The following is a 19,521-nucleotide window of genomic DNA, read 5'->3' as shown; positions in this document are numbered from 1 at the left end:
CAATAGAATATCTCAGTGAGTGATGTCATATCAGCTTAGTATTCATTTCCCTCAATTGTTTTCATGTTTTATCACTAAAAATCTGCAACCTGACCATTTTGCCAACAGCGCTGTTAAATTTGCTCCCGTTTTGATATTTGTCCAAAATTATCGCTATAATGGAACAAGACATGTTTCTCTTGGGAGTTGAGGCTCCATATATTGATGTTGCTTCAACTTCTTTGTTAAGGTTCCTGTCCATGCTGGAGGAAGAGGTGTATAGTCAAAGTTCTCCCATCTGGGATCCAGATTTCATAGCATCTTCTTCTCAAAGTGCCCAGCTAGGCATCCAGACAGGTAACTGTAATATAATGCATGGCTGAATGAAGGCCAAACTAGACATGATGCAATTAATGTGTGCATTTGGGGCAGGGTGGGGCAGGGGTGGGGGACTGAGCGGCCTGGACTTTGTGGGTTTTGGGCGAAGGGAGAGTGTAACTCTCTCTCCCTGCTATGGTCCCATGAAAATGTTATTTGCATCTCAGGGGAAGCCTCCATTGGCACCCGTGCCTGCTTCCCTAGAGCTGCAAATAGCAGCTTCACAGCTGTGATTTTTTGGTAGGACCATGGCAGGGAAAGAGTTAGACTCTCACTCCCCAAAATACCCAGGCTGCTCAAGCTTCCACACAGCTGCTATTTGCATAACCAAAAATATGCATGTTAATTGCATTCATGCACTAAACATGTCTAGTTTGGTCTTAACAGTAAAAATAAAAGGACAGATTTGCACCACACATAAATAACATTCTCCTAAAATACAACTGAATGTTGTTTATCCAGGCCTCTCCAGTTGTGATTCTTTGATGTTGCTGTTATTGTGTCTGCACAAAATATTGTAGATAGTGTATTGGTTCTTGTTCAGTAACACTCAGACGGGAGAATGTGTAACTAGATTTATATATACAACTTTTGTTTAAAAGCAGAGGAACGGGTTCCAGTGAACTTACAAAATGCAGCTGTAAGCCTGACAGATTACTGGAAACTGTATCACAATTACGTTTAAATAAATTAGCAAGCATCTGGTAATAACAACAGTTAATGATACTTAATATTTATATATCTTTTTTCCCCTCTAAGAGCTCAAAGCACTATACATGCATACATTCTCTCAGTAATTCTTCACATCTGATATTTTAGACCTCTGTGTTTCAGTTGTCTACATCCTGCTGATTCTCACTCAGTTATTTGGATTGTTCTCAGGTTAGGTCAGGTTGAGATGCTGCTTTTCAGTGGGAGTGCCTTAGAAAAATAGTGGAGTCCAAAGGTTTAAAGCCAGGGTGGGCAACTTGTGGTCCTCTAGATGTTTTTGCCAACAACTCCCATCAGCCCTAGCCAGCATAGCCAATGATAAGGGATGCTGGGAGTTGTAGGCCAAAAATCTGGAGGGCCAGAAGTTGCCCACCCCTGGTTTAGAATATGGCAATTTCTAAATGGGGGATGGAGGAAGTAGGGTGCTATCCAATGAATCAGCCTTCTCCAACTGGGCACCCTCCAGATGTGTTGGACTATAACTTCTATCATCCCCCAGCCAGCATGGACATGCTGGCTGGGGGTGATGGGAGTTGAACTCCAACGCATCTGGAGGGCACTGGTTTGGGGAAGGCTGCAGTAAACATATTTATTAGGGCTGGCTGGCGGATCCAGCATTAAGGGCTTGTTCACAGAGTCCTATGTACCCACACTGCCAGTGCCTGAATCGGGCATGCTGATGGGTTCAGCATAGGCTGGCTTTCGCCACAAGTCTGATTGCTGCCTTCAGTCAGTGTTGACAATACTGGGCCAGATGGACTCATGGTCTGGCTCTGCTTAAGGCAGCCTTTTTAGGAACACAGGAAGCTCCCTTATACTGAATCAGGCCATGGGTCCATCTAGCCCAGTTTTGTTGACACTGAGTGGCAGCAGCTCTCCAGAGTTTCAGGTAGGAGCTTTTCCAGCCCTACCTGGAGATGCCGGGGATTGAACCTGGGACCTTCTGCATGCCAAGCAGCTGCTCTACCACTGAGCCATGGCCCCATCCCGTTTCTTGGGAGGGGCCACAGCAAAGCACATGTGTTATGTGTAGGGTGTTCCAGCTTCAAATCTTGGCATTTCTGTTTAATAGTCTCAGCTAGAAAGACTGGGAATGATGTTGTCTGAGACTTGACCTTGAGAAGGGCTGCTAGTTGGGCCTCTGGGAGGTACTGGGCTACACAGGCCGTTGGTTAGGGTTGCGGCAGCCACTTATCTCACACTTGGATGAATGCTGTAAGCATAATTCTTCCAAGGCATTTAGTGCTGAGCCAGCCATGCAGCCTGATTTCTAATGCCTTCAACCTTGTTTTCTTTGTATGTGTTTGCAGTCATTAGCTGTCCTCCTGTGGTGAGGTCTGTTTCATACAGTGCAAGTCCCTCATCTCTAGATCAGCCCAGTGGAGGAACCATGAGTCCTGCTTGCAAGGCTGCTTCTGGCCTGGACCCAAACCTAGGTAACATAAAGAATAATGAATCGTTACCCTGTTGATGTTGTTGTTGCTTACTTTTAATTAGCATGGGCTCAAACTGCAGAGGGTTTCTGCTGAGCAAGTCCCTTGGAAGTGCATGGGAGCTTAGCAGGAGATGAGCTGCGGATGGTGCCCCATATTGCTGTATTATGCTGTGGAAAGATTCTAGTCGGTGGGTTGGATCCAGAGTTAATCATTCTTAGAGGAGGCCCATTGAAATCAATGAGGCCTAAATTAGTGAAGTCCCCTGATTTCGGTGGGCGTACTCTTAAGTATGACTAAATCTGGATCCAACGCAGTGGCTGTTGTTCGTTAGTTCTGTTCAGAGTTATTTAGAGGGCTTAATTTGAACCGGGGTGACCAGGACTCCGCCTTGGAGCTCAGTTTCATGGCCCAGTTTCAGGCCTTGAACATGTAAAGTAATGATGTCACTGTTAGTAAGGCATTGTTCTCTCAGCAGTGACTAACCAGAACCAGCCGCCAAACACTGGGAATTGGGGATAAAAGCGCCTAGGACAAAGGAGGCCCTTCTCAGCTCAGGCAAACTTGAGCCTTAGAACTTCTGACTGGAGAATGCCACCCTAATTATGTTGACTAGGAGGTATAGGCCATGGAATGTAGCAGAACTAGGATTGGGGTTTGAGATTTCAATTGAAATGGTCTTCAAGGGGAAAACAGTACCCAGTGCTTCTCAAAGTGATCTGTCAATGAGCACGTGTTTCCTGTGTCTCAAATCAGCACTGACCCATGGTAAAACCCTAGTGCACTGCAGACAAGGCCACAAGTCTACATTTTCTCTGACCCATAGGCAAAAAACCACCTAAAGAAAGAACAGAGCCTGGACTGGTTGTCCTGTCCCCATGGCTCCCCAATTCATACTTGAAGCCCACTTTGCAGTCAAGTGTAACTGCAGAAATTCTAGCTACTCTAAAAATGTTGACAAAGCTTTTTTCCCCTTCAAGTTACTTGATTCTACAACAGTCACTGCCGCCACCCGCAGCAATTAATGAGGCAAGTCAAAATATAGTTATTTTTAGCTTATTCTGGGCCTAAAGTGTCAAGCTGTCTCCCTGCAGCTTTTAATGCCATATGTGCAAAAGGTTCTACAATGAAAGTTTAACTGCCAGATTTTTGATTCATGAACCAGAAGTGACCTCTATCTTATCTACTCAATACAGCCTTATAACTATCTTTTCCCCAGAACAGCTTGGTGGGTCAGGACAGCAGGAAGAGGCATGTTCAATGGCGGGGGGTGGGGGACAGTCCAAGGGGTCAAGGTTAAGGGGCTCAGCTTTTCCCCACACTGATCTTGTAGCTCAGCAGCTGCTCATATGACCAAACCAATTTTTTAAAAAATCGAAGAAAAGAATTGCAGCACTACACACAGTTCTGCTCTTAGCATCGTTGGTGTTACAGAAGAGCAAGGCAGCCAAATGCTAAGGTAATTCTAAGGTCAATAAGCAACTTTTGTTAAATTACGATGCATACGAATTGTCCACACACCATGGGACTAACACCTTGTTGGCGCAAACTAGTCTTTTGGCGCATTTTTAATGGAAAGCTATTAGTAATGCCAGGATGTTTATGAACACTACTTTGTGAACAGTCACTGCAGTTATTTTGTTATTGTTGTTCAGTCGTTCAGTCATGTCCGACGCTTCGTGACCCCATGGACCATAGCACGCCAGGCCTTCCTGTCCTCCGCTCTCTCCCGGAGTGTGCTCAAGTCCATATTCATTGCATCGGTGATGCTATCCAGCCATCTCATCCTCTGCTGTCCCCTTCTCCTTTTGCCTTCAATCTTTCCCAGCATCAGGGTCTTTTCCAGGGAGTTTTCTCTTTGCATTTGCTGGCCAAAATATTTGAGCTTCAGCTTCAGTATCTGTCCTTCCAATGAGCAGTCAGGGTTGATTTCCTTTAGGATGGACTGATTAGACCTCCTTGCAGTCCAGGGGACTCGTAAGAGTCTTCTCCAGCACCACAGTTCGAAAGCATCGATTCTTCGGCGCTCAGCCTTCCTTATAGTCCAGCTCTCACAGCCATACGTTGCTACTGGGAAAACCATAGCTTTGATTATACGAACCTTTGTCGGCAAGGTGATGTCTCCGCTTCTAACTATGCTATCTAGGTTTACCATAGCTTTCCTCCCAAGGAGCAAGCGTCTTTTAATTTCATGGCTACAGTCACCATCTGCGGTGATCTTGGCGCCCAAGAAAATAAAATCTGTCACTGCTTCCATTTCTTCCCCTTCTATATGCCAGGATGTGATGGGGCCAGATACCATGATTTCAGTTTTTTTAATGTTGAGTTTCAAACCAGCTTTTACACTCTCCACTTTCACCCTCAACAAGAGGCTCTTTAGATCCTCATCACTTTCTGCCATTAAGGTGGTATCGTCTGCGTATCTGAGGTTGTTGATAATTCTCCCAGCAATTTTAATTCCGACCTGTGATTCATCCACCCCGGCGTTTCTCATGATGTACTCTGCATATAAATTAAGTAAGCAGGACGTTTTTCTGGAATTCTCTTGCTTTCTCCATGATCCAGCGAATGTTGGTGATTTGATCTCTAGTTCCTCTGCCTCTTCGAAACCCAGCATGTACTTCCGGTAGTTCTCGGTTCACATACTGCTGAAGCCTAGCTTGTAGGATTTTGAGCATAACCTTGCTGGCATGTGAAATGAGCGCAACTGCACGGTAGTTTGAACACTCTTTGGCATTGCCCTTCTTTGGAATTGGAATGTAAACTGACCTTTTCCAGTCTTGCAGCCATTGTTGAGTGTTCCAAATTTGTTGGCATATTGAGTGCAGCACTTTAACAGCATCATCTTTTAGGATCTTAAATAGCTCAGCTGGAATACTGTCATCTCCGCTAGCTTTGTTGTTAGTAATGCTTCTCTTGGCAAAACTCTATTAGCCTTTGTCCTGCTTCATTTTGTACACCAAGGCCATGCTTCCACTACGCTATTTGCGTTCCCCTTTTTTTCCTCTGTTTTATCTTATGTAAATATTGACGTAAGATAAGTCAGCGAGAAATAGGCCACGCAAATGGTGGCCGCCGTAGCTGCCATTTGCGTACACTGCGTGTGTGTGTTTTTTTTTTAATGTTAGCCGTGATAGGCTACATAAATTCTTACGTAGCCTATCACGGTACGAGGATGGCAATGGCGGCGGCAGCCATTGACAGGAGACCAGCCAGAGCCGCCGCCGCCGAATCTGCTGCCACCGCTGCCGCATCCGCCCCAGGTAAGTGCCACCCTGGGGGAATCCGCGGGGGTGGGGTGGGGGGCAGAAGGCCGTTCCGCCACGGATTCCGGGGGGCCAGATTCTATAGAATCCGGCCTCACTGGAATCCGTGGCGGAATTCTCCGCCATCCCTAGCTGTTCCCCAGTAGTATATTGGACACCTTTCGACCTTTCATTTTATCAGTCCAGTGGAGTTCTTGGGAAAGCAGCAAGGTCTAAAATTCTCTGCACATTTGGACCGTGGAGAAGCGCTTCAAAACAGTACATCTGATGTCCAGAGCTGCATCCGCCCTATCAGCACAGTATCATTCACAGCCTAATTTCTGTCTCATTGTAAATTCTTAGTTGTTAGCCGCCTTCTTTTTTTATGGCTTGTATGAATAGCATTGCTTTTGCAAAAGTCCATCTTTTCAATATCTACTTTTCATTAAGTAGATATTAAAACAGTAGCTCCTCATCTTAGGGAAAAGAAGCTTCTGTGTCCATGGCTTTAACCATTCATGTTTACCAGTGGCTTGCCTTTTTTTCCCTTCACACTGCTGCAAGGTGCCTCCAGGGGCATGTGGTGATGGAGACAAATCATATATTGAGGGCTGATTCACGGTGAGATAGTATCACAACTGTGCAGGGCACATTGTAGCTGTATCATAAGAAACAGTCATTATGTAAGCTCATACTGTTGTATTGCTCAGCAAACGGCAATTTTTCAGAACTATAAGTAACATCATTAGACTATTTCCATTCTGATAACTTTGAATGTCTGCCTTTTGAGAGAATATATATTTTGGACAACTTATTTAATTGTCAAATATTTTTTTCCATTTGCTGTGGTTCATTACCCAGGAGAGAAGAGAAAAATTAACGAGTCTTATTCTGTGGAGGATGCTAAGAAGCCAAGAGTTGTAGGAGATATTCCAATTGAACTAATCAATGAAGTGATGTCGACCATTACAGATCCAGCTGCAATGCTTGGTCCAGAGGTGAGAAATGTAGCTTTGGCAGAAACATTCCACTCAGCTTTGAATATGGCAAATTAACTTTATTAACTACAGATTGTCAATAAGTTTATTGTCACACCTACTGTTTTTATTTCAAGCCTTTTACATCATTTTTCTCAGCTGAAGGTCATAACTCAATACAATACTTCATGCATCCTGCAAAATTGAACATATGAAGCTGCCTTATACTGATTTAGACCATTGGCCCATCCATTCCAATATTTTCTACTTTGATTAATAGCAGCTCTTCACGGTGTTGGCAGACATCTTTCCTGTCATCTGCTTGATCCTTTTTGTAACTGGAGATGCAAAAGATTGAAACTAGGACCTTTTGCAAGCAAAGCTTATGCTTCACCACTGATATATGACACTGCCCCACTCCCCGCCACTCCATGGGGCCATAATTGTTTTCAATTAAGAATATTTTAATACATGACTTTAAATATACGACTGAACGACAACAACAACAATTTTTATTTAAAAGTTTCACCATGCCCTAATCTTATAACACTCTAGGTAGTTTACATATGATATCATTAAGAATTCTTCAACTGTTTTTGAAAGTAATGAAATTCCAACAATCAAGAAATATATTAAAATCATCATGTTGTTGCTCTTTGTAGCATGCACAGTGTTTGATAGACTATGACAGTTAAGAAATGCTTTAAGTTAAAAGATTTCTTTTATAGAAAAGCTGGTGTAAAATTAGTATACCTCTAATGGTAAAGCTTTTAAGTGTGAATTCAGAACTTCATCAGGGCTCATTTTTAACTTTTTTTTTTTAAAAAAAGTTGCTAATACCTAGAAAGGGAGCTCATTTGTTCATCTTCATTCAAATAGCCCTTTTTATTCAAGAGATGACACTGGATTACACCATGCCTCTAGTCACATGCAGAAAGAATCAGCAAATGTTTGTCAAAACTGAGTCCCATTTCAATTGAATCCCCTTGTTTTCAATGGGATGTAGAATGGTTTACGAGACCGTGACTGTAGCATGGCCGATCAACTATATTTGCCAGTGGGCCAGGCTGAGGATTCATAGTGGCTGGCAAATGGTGTCCTCCATCTCCTCGATATGGTTGGTGGACCCTTTTCTCCTCTTCCGTTCATCTCAACTGGTCATGTTTTGTCCACCTCCACCTCTGTTTTCTTCTTGCCAGACCAATTGTCTGAAAGCCAGCTGCCTGATCTTAGAGAGAGGAGGGAAAAGTGAAGACTTGTAGACCGTGGGTCTGAATGCTTCCCTATTGCTTCTAGGCAACCAGGAAGAAGTACGACAAAGATGAGACCGCTTGTCTCTAGTTCCCGTTTACCAGTTGCTAGATTTTTTTAAGCCCCAAGTGACCTGTAGCAGCAATGCAACAGAGGAGGGAGAAGTGGGAGGGGAGGAATGTGTGAGTTAGGTGCTTAGGAACACGGGAAGCTGCCTTATACTGAGTCAGGCCATTGGTCCATCTAGCTCAGTTTTGTCGACACTGACTGGCAGCGGCTCTCCAAGGTTTCAGTCAGGGCTCTTTCCCAGCCCTACCTGGAGATGCCAGGGATCGAACCTGGGACCGTCTGCATGCAATGCAGGTGCTTTACCACTGTGCCACAGCTTCCTTTGGCCTGTGAGATACCAGTTGCCAGACACTGTTCTTGTCTGCGTTCTCAGACAAGGTACAGCGTGGATTGTCCTGCTTGCTCTTTCTATGCTTCAGTCTTCTTCTTTGCGCTGTGGCATGCTGTGATTGATGCCAAGCCACTGAATGTTGCTCCATCAAATGCAAAACAAAACAGTTGACAGATGTCTCTGTAACACTCAGTCAAGTTATGATGCACCTAATTTTGAACAGAGTGCTTTTCTTGCTTCCTGAATGAAGATTACAATTATCTTGATATTTTGTTCCATGTGAATATGGGCATCTTTCATACCGAGGGATTTTTTTTAACACACATTTAAGATCTACAGGAATATTCCTTCTTACAGCAACAGTTGACAGTAGCTTCTCTTGGTTTCTCATGGTTTTTCACATGGCAAGCACCTAGATAGATAAAAACTGTTATGAACTTGGTTTGAATTGTTCTATACTTTTCAAAGTCTTAGCAAGTGGATAGCTATAAGTGCTACCCAAAACACACTTAGAAGGGTGCTCCATCAAAACAAATGGGACAGATTTTCAAATTTGTGTGCTGATCATATATGAAAACAAAGTAATAAAGAGTGCAATCCTATGCATGTTTAGACAGAAAAATGTCCTACAATTCCCAGAATTCCCCAGTCAGTATGGCTGTCTGGGGAATTCTGGGTCCAAAGACTCTCAAATGTGTACTGAACCCATCTTCACACTTTTCTTTCATGAAGCAGACAAATTTTCTATCGGCACACTCAGCCCGGGATGAAGCAGCCAGGCTAGAAGAGCGCAGGGGAGTGATTGAATTTCACGTCGTTGGAAATTCCCTAAATCAAAAGCCAAATAAGAAAATTATGATGTGGCTGGTTGGCTTACAGAATGTATTCTCACATCAGCTACCCAGAATGCCAAAAGAGTACATTACTCGTCTAGTCTTTGATCCGTGAGTATCTTCCGTGTTTTCCCCCATGGGAAAGGTAGAACAAGAAAGATGATACCTTTTATTGTTGAACTAGTTTCTAGAAACTGAAAGCAAGTTGTTAAACTATACATGGTGCATGGATTCAATATGCAGAGCAACTAAACAAAAAAAGGAAGATGATTAAAAATAAAAGATGGCCAGACAGTTCTCAGCTTGACTGAGTGTAGTCTCTGTAATCTGTTTTGATTTAAGATAGAATGAAATGTGTAGGAAATGAACAAAGAAGGCTTGAAGTATCAGCTGACTGCTGCCAACATCAAGAAATAGGTTGAAGGAGATTGTGGCAAAATGGGTAATCCCACAAAGCTTGGCTGAACTGAAAGGTGAAGCAAAGGACCATTTGATGGGCTGGTTCAGATGTAATGGTATGCTGGGAACCAACCTTGTCTTATGATTCTGGCTTGTTAGGACAGCAGTAAACCAGGGATCTTGGTTTGGACATAACGTATGGATGGTGGTTTCCTGGTTTGTTTAGTTGCTTCTGCTGACAAGCAGAGCCAAGTGGGGGCAATAGAGCAGTATGAACCAGCATGCTTGCTCATTCCCTTATTGGTAACATCCAAACCAGGCCATTCATTCACTGGAATCAATCTGTGAAAATCTATTCTAGACTACTACATTCTAGATAATGGGATGCTATGTAATTGGTGTCCCTCTGCTGATGGAAGGCATTCATCAATGAAAAGGGGAGGGGACAATATTTTGGTGAGTCCCTGCTCCAGACATTTGGGGAACCCTTTGGAATATGTGGTGCCAGGAGCTGCAAAAGGGAGGGAACATTGCTGAAAATCACCCCCTCTCTGTTCCACTGACAGATGCCTTCCCTCAGCAGAGGGACACCAACTGGATACCACTCATGATTCTCCAACATTATTAGTCAATAAAAATGTCTACTGTGCTGTTCTTGGAAAGCCCCTGTCCATCCACTTAAAGTCACCAGTACTTAAATTTTTATTATGAGTATTATGAAATACCTTCACCAAGCTTGGGTTCCCAATCACAGCCCTTTGACTGATCTTTTTAAAACAATATAATTATTTAAAACAGGAAATAATGAACCAAACCCCCTCAATACCTTAGATGCTCTAAACTATCTGCTAACAAGTAAAGGGGGCAAAGAAACAGAGCAGAAGTTTGCCTCACATGGCTTACATGATTTTCCAATTGATACATGATCAAAATAATTTCTTGTGCAGTTATGACAAATTAATACAAGATTTCTTTTATCTCTGCAAGAGCACTGTTCTTTGTATATGTGTATCTGTGATTGTTACAAAAGTTAAAGGATAATTTAGTGTTGGAAATGTATTCAATAAAGATTCAATAAAGAAATGAATAATTCTTCAATATAATCTAGAAACCAATTTATTATATAATGGGGCATTCAAATACTCGTTTGAAAGGGGGCTTAGAAAATGCAGTCAAAACATCCTGTGTTAAAAAATGGACCCAATTTTCTGGGCAGCTTCTCATTTAAAAATGCTCTACTCATGTCTGATGAAACATTTTGCTAAAATTGTGCATTTATTGTCCATGTAGAACACAAGAGATCAATGCATAACATGTATTTATGATTTATTACTGCTATGGCTACAGAGGCACCTGTGATGGTACACTAGTGTATATATTGCTCCTATGATGTATATATATGAACTGTGAAATAAAAACTGACATAAATGTGTATAACTACAGGAAGCACAAGACTCTTGCATTAATAAAAGATGGCCGTGTGATTGGTGGTATCTGCTTCCGGATGTTCCCGTCTCAAGGATTTACCGAAATAGTTTTCTGTGCTGTGACTTCTAATGAACAAGTCAAGGTAAAGACAATATTGGGGGCAATATAAGACATGGACTCATTCTGTAAAATGCAAGCATAACTGGATTCGGTAGGGCCCCATCTCACCTGATTAGAATACAGCCTTTCCCCTGAACTCGATGCAATGGAGACAACTGTACCTCTACCCAAATGTGCTTCCACAGCAGGCTCACCACTGAAATTTTATGTGCCTGGATGCCGAAATAAATTCTGGCTGTTGCACCTATAGAAAGATTGTCAAACATTGCTTGTTTAAAATAATGTATATTATATTTTTGTCTCTATTGTCATGTCATTCTTATAAGTATAGCCTGGTTCTCAAAAAGAGCCAAAACTGATGAATACACATGTGTCTAAGAGGTGTTCCATTGTACCTCTTATTGCATAAAACGAATCGCATAGGTGAAACTGGACTTTCTATTTCAGTCACTGGTTAATATAGCATCTATGGAAATCTTTATCTTATTTCCAGCTGAGTCCTAGTGTAGATTACGAGAGGAGAGAAATGTGGGGAAAGGCGTCAGGCAGGAAAATAACATTGCAGAATTAGAATTTGCATTTCATCTTTGCTAGTCTTAGCTGATATATTCCTGGTCTATAAAACCCTTTAAGTAGGACATCTCTTGTGGAAGGCATGTGTCGGGGAATCATAACAATATGAGCTGCAAAGCTGGAAAATCCCTAGCTGAAATCTCATTTCAGGCATGAAATTGCTAAGTGGCCTTAAGCAAGTTACTGTTCTCAGCCTCCCCTATAATATTGGGATAATAATAGTGCTTCTTCTACCGAGATGGTGAAACAATTACTGAAATTCTGTATGTGATGCACTTTGAACACTAAGGAAATACGCTAGGTTTTCAGTTTGGGATCCAAATGGCTATGTGAAGACTCAGGCTCACAATGGAATTTTTACAGTCCCCCTCCCCTAAGGCTGGGCTCAGAAGCAAGATCCAACATTTCATGTGCAGCTGAAAAGGGAAATTGGCAGTCCCCTCTCCCTGCCAGCAGAAACGTTTTCCACTCTCATGCAAGGTTCTTGGGGTCCCAGCCTGTTTCTTTGATTGGAAAGTTATTTTTTTGTCCAGATTCTAAAATATGAGCTAAAATATGAGGGTTTTAGTGCTCTGCATTCCTCTGAAGATAAATTATCCTAATAATTTCTATGCAGGGTTATGGAACTCATCTAATGAATCATCTGAAAGAGTATCATATTAAGCATAATATTCTGAACTTTCTAACATATGCAGATGAATATGCAATTGGCTACTTCAAGAAACAAGTAAGTAGTCTGAAGTAGTCTGTTCAAGATATTGAAATTTTAATAAATATTTACAAACATAGGGAAGATGGTTAGGTGGATGCTCATCAAAGGTCTGAGGAAAAACAGCCATTATCCCTTGCTTCTGAAGAGCATTATTTGTAAACCCAGACTCTGCCTGCTTCTTTGTGGTGATATTAAATTCCGCTGCTGTGTTTTCTAGTATGTTTGCCATTGCTTTACATCATTTTAAATTTAGCATTAAATACTGTTTTAACTGAATTTGTTTGATACTTCATTGTAAATCACCTTGTGAACATTTTTGTTAGAAGGCAGTCTAGAAATAGTGTTAATACATTAATTTGCCTAGGAGACTTACAGTGTAGTCCGATTATCTATTTAAAAGTAAATTCCACTGAGTTCAATGGGACTTACTTCCAGGTAATGGTTTATATGATTACAGCCTTAGGCAATATTGCTAGCAAATGGAAACCTACCAAAATTTGTGGGGCTTTTACAGTTTTGAAATGGGTACTGTATTTGCTCAATATACTCATTTCCCACCCCTGGTGAAGCGGATGGCCTATTCCCAGTCTTTCTTGTTGAAATGGCACTCTGCTGCTCCTTTGAAAAAATTTGGTAGGTGATCACTCTCCTTCCTCTGTGTAAGGCTTAGTCACATGCTCTGATTCTTCAAAGCAGCAATGCTACTTTCAAGTATATGCTGCTTTCAAGGAGATCCCATTTCGAAAGATCAAGGCGAAGAGAAGATAGCTGAGCCAATGTTGAAGCTGCGTCTCTGCTTTTGGTTGGCCAGGTTGCCCGCCCTCTTTTCCTTGTAGATATGTTCTAGATATGGAGCGGTGTATAAATATTGTAAATAAAAATAAATAGTTCTGACCCAACAGCAGCTGTAGTATCCACCATGCTACTGATGCATCATTACAGCAAACTGTTTATCTGAACATCTGCCATGTGGTGTTTTGTTTTTTGAGTAACAACTGTCTTAAGTCCAGATGTGAACTGCAAGATGACTTTGTAAAATTGATGTAGATGTAAACTGTATCTAAAAGAGTGTTGTGGTGTATAGTCTGATCGTGGGTATGTGATTAATTCGAAAATATATAGGTTGGTGAATTATACATTAATCTATGCCAATCTGGCTGTAGAATTGCTGCTGCAAAGCATATGATGGAAAAGGTCACTAATGCATCCACAAAAAAATCACAATGGTTTTATTAGAAGCCTGCTGAAGCAAGCAAGCCAGTGAAGTACATTGACTCTTCTTTCCTTAGGGTTTTTCAAAAGATATTAAAGTACCAAAAGCAAAATATGTTGGCTATATCAAGGATTATGAAGGAGCAACTTTAATGGGATGTGAATTAAATCCAAGGATACCATACACTGAATTTTCAGTCATCATTAAGAAACAGAAAGAGGTAAAAAAAAAAAAGTGGTCTTACATATTAATCTAATGTTTATTGTAAAATGCTAATGCACTCGTATTTCTCAGTAATAAGGTTTATTACAGAAATGGGATATAATGAGTTGTTCTGAGTGGCTTTGGGAAACAAAGCAATTACTGTTATGGATCTGGAAAGCTGATATGACTTCTTTGGAAGTATTAATTTGTCTCACAAATATAGATGCTTTTGCTCATTATATTACAAGGCAGCCAGTGAGTGTTCCACATAATTTTTAAAGATCCCTTTGTCTAATCTGCAATCTGATTGTAAATAGAATTCTTAACAGTAACAGAAAAGCTTGTGGATTTGGTTTCTGCAATCTTACAAATGTTTACTCAGATGTAAGGCCCATTGGGTTCAATTGGACTTACTCCCTGGTAAGTATACAAAATGGCAGCTTGAGTAACCTAATCCAGCAATGTGTTGAGTGACTTTTAACAGAGGAGGCAGGTCCAAATGGAGAGCTTCTGTTGCCATTGTGGCAGCCCATACACATATCACACATGGCGAACACATCAGGGAAATGGGCAATAATTGAAAGCAGTGTTTAAAATAGAAAACTTCTGTTCTAGTTTTCATCCAATGAAGTAACATGTCAGGTTCAGTAGGATTTGGCTAAGTAACATGCTGCAGATTTGCATCTGATGTGTGAGGAAGACTTCTTACATACATAGCTATCTCAGGTGCCTGAGTGAAGTCATCTTAAGACTCTGACCATGCAGAGATCATAACTTCAATATCATGTTGGCCTTTTTTCCCCTCCAACTTCCACCACCCCTCGCTTTTTGTATCATCTTGCCTGATGAAGAGATCTGGAGATCTCCAAAGGTGACCATTAAGTTGGCCTAATAATGGTATTATACTAATATGGATTTAGGGTATCTGTGTTTCTGCCCATGTTTTCATACCTTTATTCTGAAGACTCTATCTGTATTCGTTCAGTGTAACAACACAGTCCTGTGCATGTGTACTCTGAAGTAAGCCCCATTTAGTTCAGTGGGGCTTACTCCCAGGTAAGTGGGTATAAGGGTACATTTCATAATTTCTATGCTACTTTTGTTACAGATTATTAAGAAGTTGATTGAAAGGAAGCAAGCTCAGATTCGGAAAGTTTATCCTGGTCTTTCTTGCTTCAAAGATGGAGTACGACAGATTCCCATAGAAAGTATTCCTGGAATTAGTATGTACTATCTTCCATCAATTACTCTTTGATTAGATTAAAAAAAATGCTCTTGTCACTTTTTGAATATACTTTAGGGTGTAGTCCTAGGCATGTTTAGACAGAAAAAGCCCAGCAACTCCCATGCTGGTTGGGGAATGCTGGGAGTTGTAGGACTTTTCTCTGTCTAAACATGCATAGGATTGTCCCCTTAATGGTTTACCTTAAGAGACTGAATTTTCTTCTGTTGAACTGTTGTGCTTCTAGTTTATACCACTTTATAAACAATAAAGTATAAAGTAAGTTACAGGTAGTTTTGTAGTTACAGGTACCTTTCATGGCTTACTGTGTAATATGCACTTTCTCTCTGACTGTTTTGTGCTCTACTATCCAACACACAGATTTTTTCAGTGCAATCCAACGCATATTTACTCAGATGTAAGTCCTACAGAGTTCATTGGAACCCAGGAAATGTACAGAGGAATGCTGTTACACAGCCTGATCCTATTCACATAGTAACATCCAAAATTATGCAAACAGAAGTCTGCTTGTGCAGACCCCCCACTCCCCACTATAGCCCATTGCCCCCCTCCCAGCTTCTCCTGAAGATAACTCTCAGGAGGAAAGGCGTAGGAATAAACGCAGCGGCTGCAGCAGAAGGCAGGGGGAATGGTCACCACAATTCAGTGGGGCTGCATTGTGCAAATGGAAGAGCCTTTCTGCTCACTTATGGTGCCTTGGATGCATCTGAATGAGTGAGTTCAATGGGCTTACTCACAAGTAGATGCATAGGGTTACAACCTCAGTTTTGTAAACAGAGACACTTGAGTAAAAGCCTCAAAATAGTCTTCCAGGGTGAATCTTTAAATTGGGGCAATTACTGGAGGTCTGGGGGCCAATTCTTCCCTGCCCCCTACGGAATCCACCAGGGACAGCAAAGAATTTGCTGCTGAAATTCAGTGGGACAGCAGCCAAAACAAACAATTTCCCTTTAAAACAAGGGGCCCAGGGGGCAGGAACCTTGTTTTAAAACAAAGTCGTGACCACCGGAGAATTCTGGGAGTGCGTATTTGCTTTGAAACCACGTGCGTGCTCCCCAGGTGCCTTGTTTTGAAAGAGTCTCCACAGTTTTTTGCCACTGCACTGCCCAGTTTTGGCAGCAAATTCGGCAGTGGGTCAGTGTGGGCCACAACATCAACTGGGGGCGGGTGTACATGCAGACTGTGGGTTGCCCACCCCGGTTTAAACCAATCAGTTTTTTTAATGTCCTGTTTCATTCTGTATTGGTGTGCCCTCTAAAACTAGTTGGATTTAGGGTTGCATGCTATAACTATTATTTTGTTTGCTGTATAGGAGAGACTGGCTGGAAACCAAGTGGTAAAGAGAAAGGGTAAGCATTGTTTGGATAATGAAGAAGACCCCCTAAAGTAGAGAAACCACCTGTAACTTTGAAATATCTGCATCTGTTGCTCAACTGCAAAATACCGAAGTACATTTTTAGTAATTAACATTTTAAATCTGTGTGCTGTTGCTTTTTAAAAGCACCAAGCAAATCAGTGGACCCTCAATGTGACAATGAGAATATGATTGAAATATATTAAAAATATGCACAACAAACAACTGGCTATAACAGGTAGAAGCATACCTTGCAAATAATTACAGTTCAAAATGTCTTAGTATTAATAGCAAAAATACAGATACAAGAGTACATTAATTCAAGAATAATACTGTTAAACAGATGGAAATGATAATACGCAGTAGTGAGTAGCTTTGAAAGTGATTACAATTCAAAATTGTTCTTAGTATTTAACAGTAGCAAATATACTCATACACAAGTAAATTTACCTGTACAGAATAGAATTCAAGAGTAAATCTATTAAGCAGATAATAATTATAGTAAGCTGTAATAAATTGACAGCTACTCCGGAATTTATTGTTGTTTTTGTACTGCATCAGAAGAGGGAGATTTTGTTAATGGCCATGTTTGGACATTAAGTTAAGCCATGGTGGCTTAATAAACTACTCACAGTAGCTTATTTTTTAAATAGTCCACAATGCCCCACCACACGAGCGGGCTAATAAGCGACTGTGAGGTTATTAAGCTACTGTGCGTAATCTGAGTTATCCCCCCGCCCCTGTCCTGCTGCAGTTCTCCTGCCTGAGCAGTGATGCTGTTTCACCCATTGACAACATCGCAGCAGCCTGTTTTAACCTTCCGTGATATCCCAATGAGAGGGGAGAAGTGTGGCGGGGAGAGGTGTGGGGTGAAGTACGGGGTACATTTCCACTATCAGCCCGGCAAGGGGGTGGTGTCACTAAAGTGCTGGAAGTTTGCAGGATCAGGGCCAAGCTTCATACACAGCCTCGCCTAGTGAGATGGCACCCAACACACCATCAGAACCCTGTGTGATTATTCACAAAGGAGCAGAAATCCTGTGTGCACCAAAAAGTGGGTGGCAGCTATAAAACCTTGGAGGTTTGCAGGATCGGGACCAAACTTCACAGGCAGCCTCTCCTAGTTGGGAGGCAGGTGATGCACCATAAAAACTCTGTGCAATTACCCTACAGGAGGGAAAATCCCAGGTGCACCAAAAAGGGAGTGGCACAAATTAACCTTTGGAGGTTTGCAGGATTGGGACAAACCCCTCAATTGTGCATTTCCCCATAGCCATTGCTGGCATAGATGCTTTTATTATTCAAAATCGATGACAATAAAGTGGAGTTGTGTATTTTACCTCCCCCGACATTGCTGGCAGTGCTGCTTCTGTTCACAGTAGTGCTTTAGCACTGAAGCAAAACTGCGCAAAAGCAAAATTGTGCTTCTCCCCTATAGCCATTTTGCTTCTTCATGGGAAGTGGCCAGAGAAGGAAAAAGGGGGTGGGAGCTTTAACTCCTTAACAGTTTGCTAGAATGGGGTGAAATTGCACAGACGGGGTGCCTCCATGGGGAGCCTCCAGATGCTGTAGTGGATTATTGGGGAACTGCGCTTCTTCATGGAAATGTGGCTAGTTCTTTCCCTATTTCCCAAGTTGTTCAGTTCCACAGTAGGGATCTGGAAAGCCTGTCATTATGTAACCACTGAAGTGTGATAGCATGAGGCTGTCATTGTACTTGGGGAAAGCTGTCATTTTGTAACTGTAGCGCAGTATCAAGAAGGGCTGAGTTTGTTTGGCAGTGGTTGTCCCTCAGCTGCTTGTCAGATCTTGGAAAAAGAGCTCTGCAGGCTGGAGCAGAGCAGCCACAACAGTCTTGACTGCTCTTGCCAGGCAACTTCGTCGGCAGTTGGAATAAGCCACACTGACTGTCAGATGACACAATCCACGGTGGGTTAAATAACCCTTACTGCAGACCATGGGTTATCAGAGTGGCTTATTTTGCCCAATTAAGCCATCGTGGATTAAAAAATTGCCGACAGATGACGCAATAAGCAATGATAACCATGGTGGCTTATTTAACCCATCGTGGGTTATCATATTGTCTGAACCCAGTGAATAGGTAATCATTATGTTTAGGGATGTTGGAGAATTCCACCACGGACTCCAGTGAGGCCGGATTCTGTAGAATCCGGCCCCCCAGAGTCCGTGGCGGAACGAAGCAATCCCCACCACCACCCCACGGAATCCTCCTGGGACAGAGCCTACCTGGCGGCGGCGGCAGCTCCGGGTCATCTTCCAGCCACCGCTGGGCTGCAACCACAAATGGTGGCCACTACGCCGGCCACCATTTGTGTCCCTGCCAAGCCGTGATAGGCTACGTAAGTATCTACGTAGCCTATCACGGCTCGGCAGGGACGCAAATGGTGGCCGGCATAGCAGCCGCCATTTGCGGCCGCAGCCCGACAGTGGCCGGAAGTCCAGCTGTGGCCGGCCCCAGCCAGTGGCTCTGTGGCCTTGCCACGGAGCGGAGCTGGCTGGGCAGGATTCTGGGGGGAGGGACGGATCGCCTCCCCCCCCCCCCCGTGGATGCCCCTCAGCGGAGCAAGGTAAGGGTACATCCCTAATTATGTTGCCTTACCATGTTCCTCTCAAACACACACCCCATTCTAAAGAAACAAGATAAAAGGTGAAGATAATTCTCACAAGAACCCAATGGAGATATCAAAAATAATGATAAAATTTACTTGTGCCAAAATTGGTACCTGGGAACTTGAGAAAAAATATTTTTGAAACAATTGATTGGAGTGCTTCAAGAGCTCCAGGAGAGTATATCACTGTTGCCCTAGGATAACAAAATAAGGCATTATTTGAAAAACAGAACTGGTCTCAGTCGCTTGAAACCTCCTAGATTTTAACACCCAGAAGATTTAATCTTACCAGGTATGTTGCTAGGAAAATCCTGGTCCTGATAGAAGATAAATATGAGCATGTGGGAGCTGGTCCGTGGCTTGTGTGAGAAAGAGCGCCACAGCAAAGCATTTATATAGTCTGATCAAGGTCAGCTGCAAGTAATGTGGAGCTTTTGG

General features: G+C 42.4%; 1 protein-coding gene and 1 long non-coding RNA gene across 9 annotated transcripts in view; one reads left to right on the top strand and one right to left on the bottom strand.

Moving 5' to 3' along the window:
• Nucleotides 1-19,521, top strand: part of KAT2B (lysine acetyltransferase 2B) — a 57,727-nt gene that overhangs the window by 32,749 nt on the left and 5,457 nt on the right. For 4 of the 8 annotated variants that reach the window (XM_084858345.1, XM_084858352.1, XM_084858349.1 and 1 more), the window contains exons 7-15: nt 230-336; nt 2,379-2,504; nt 6,608-6,744; nt 9,107-9,318; nt 11,050-11,176; nt 12,344-12,454; nt 13,729-13,872; nt 14,965-15,079; nt 16,412-16,448. In XM_084858345.1, the coding sequence (XP_084714471.1) occupies nt 230-336; nt 2,379-2,504; nt 6,608-6,744; nt 9,107-9,318; nt 11,050-11,176; nt 12,344-12,454; nt 13,729-13,872; nt 14,965-15,079; nt 16,412-16,448 (1,116 nt within the window). The remainder of the gene's footprint in view (nt 1-229; nt 337-2,378; nt 2,505-6,607; nt 6,745-9,106; nt 9,319-11,049; nt 11,177-12,343; nt 12,455-13,728; nt 13,873-14,964; nt 15,080-16,411; nt 16,449-19,521) is intronic. The other 4 variants (XM_084858346.1, XM_084858350.1, XM_084858348.1 and 1 more) reach the window with 3 other exon arrangements.
• Nucleotides 6,786-19,277, bottom strand: LOC146344836 (uncharacterized). Its single transcript, XR_014792324.1, has 3 exons — nt 19,198-19,277; nt 11,263-11,398; nt 6,786-8,786 (listed from the first exon to the last, which is right to left on the bottom strand). It is a non-coding gene; the product is annotated as an uncharacterized LOC146344836 (long non-coding RNA).

Source organism: Heloderma suspectum, chromosome 5 (assembly GCF_057233095.1).
Source record: "Heloderma suspectum isolate Gila_16-S chromosome 5, 16-S_ref, whole genome shotgun sequence".
NCBI lineage: Eukaryota > Metazoa > Chordata > Lepidosauria > Squamata > Helodermatidae > Heloderma > Heloderma suspectum.
This window is presented reverse-complemented; position numbering and strand designations above follow the sequence as displayed.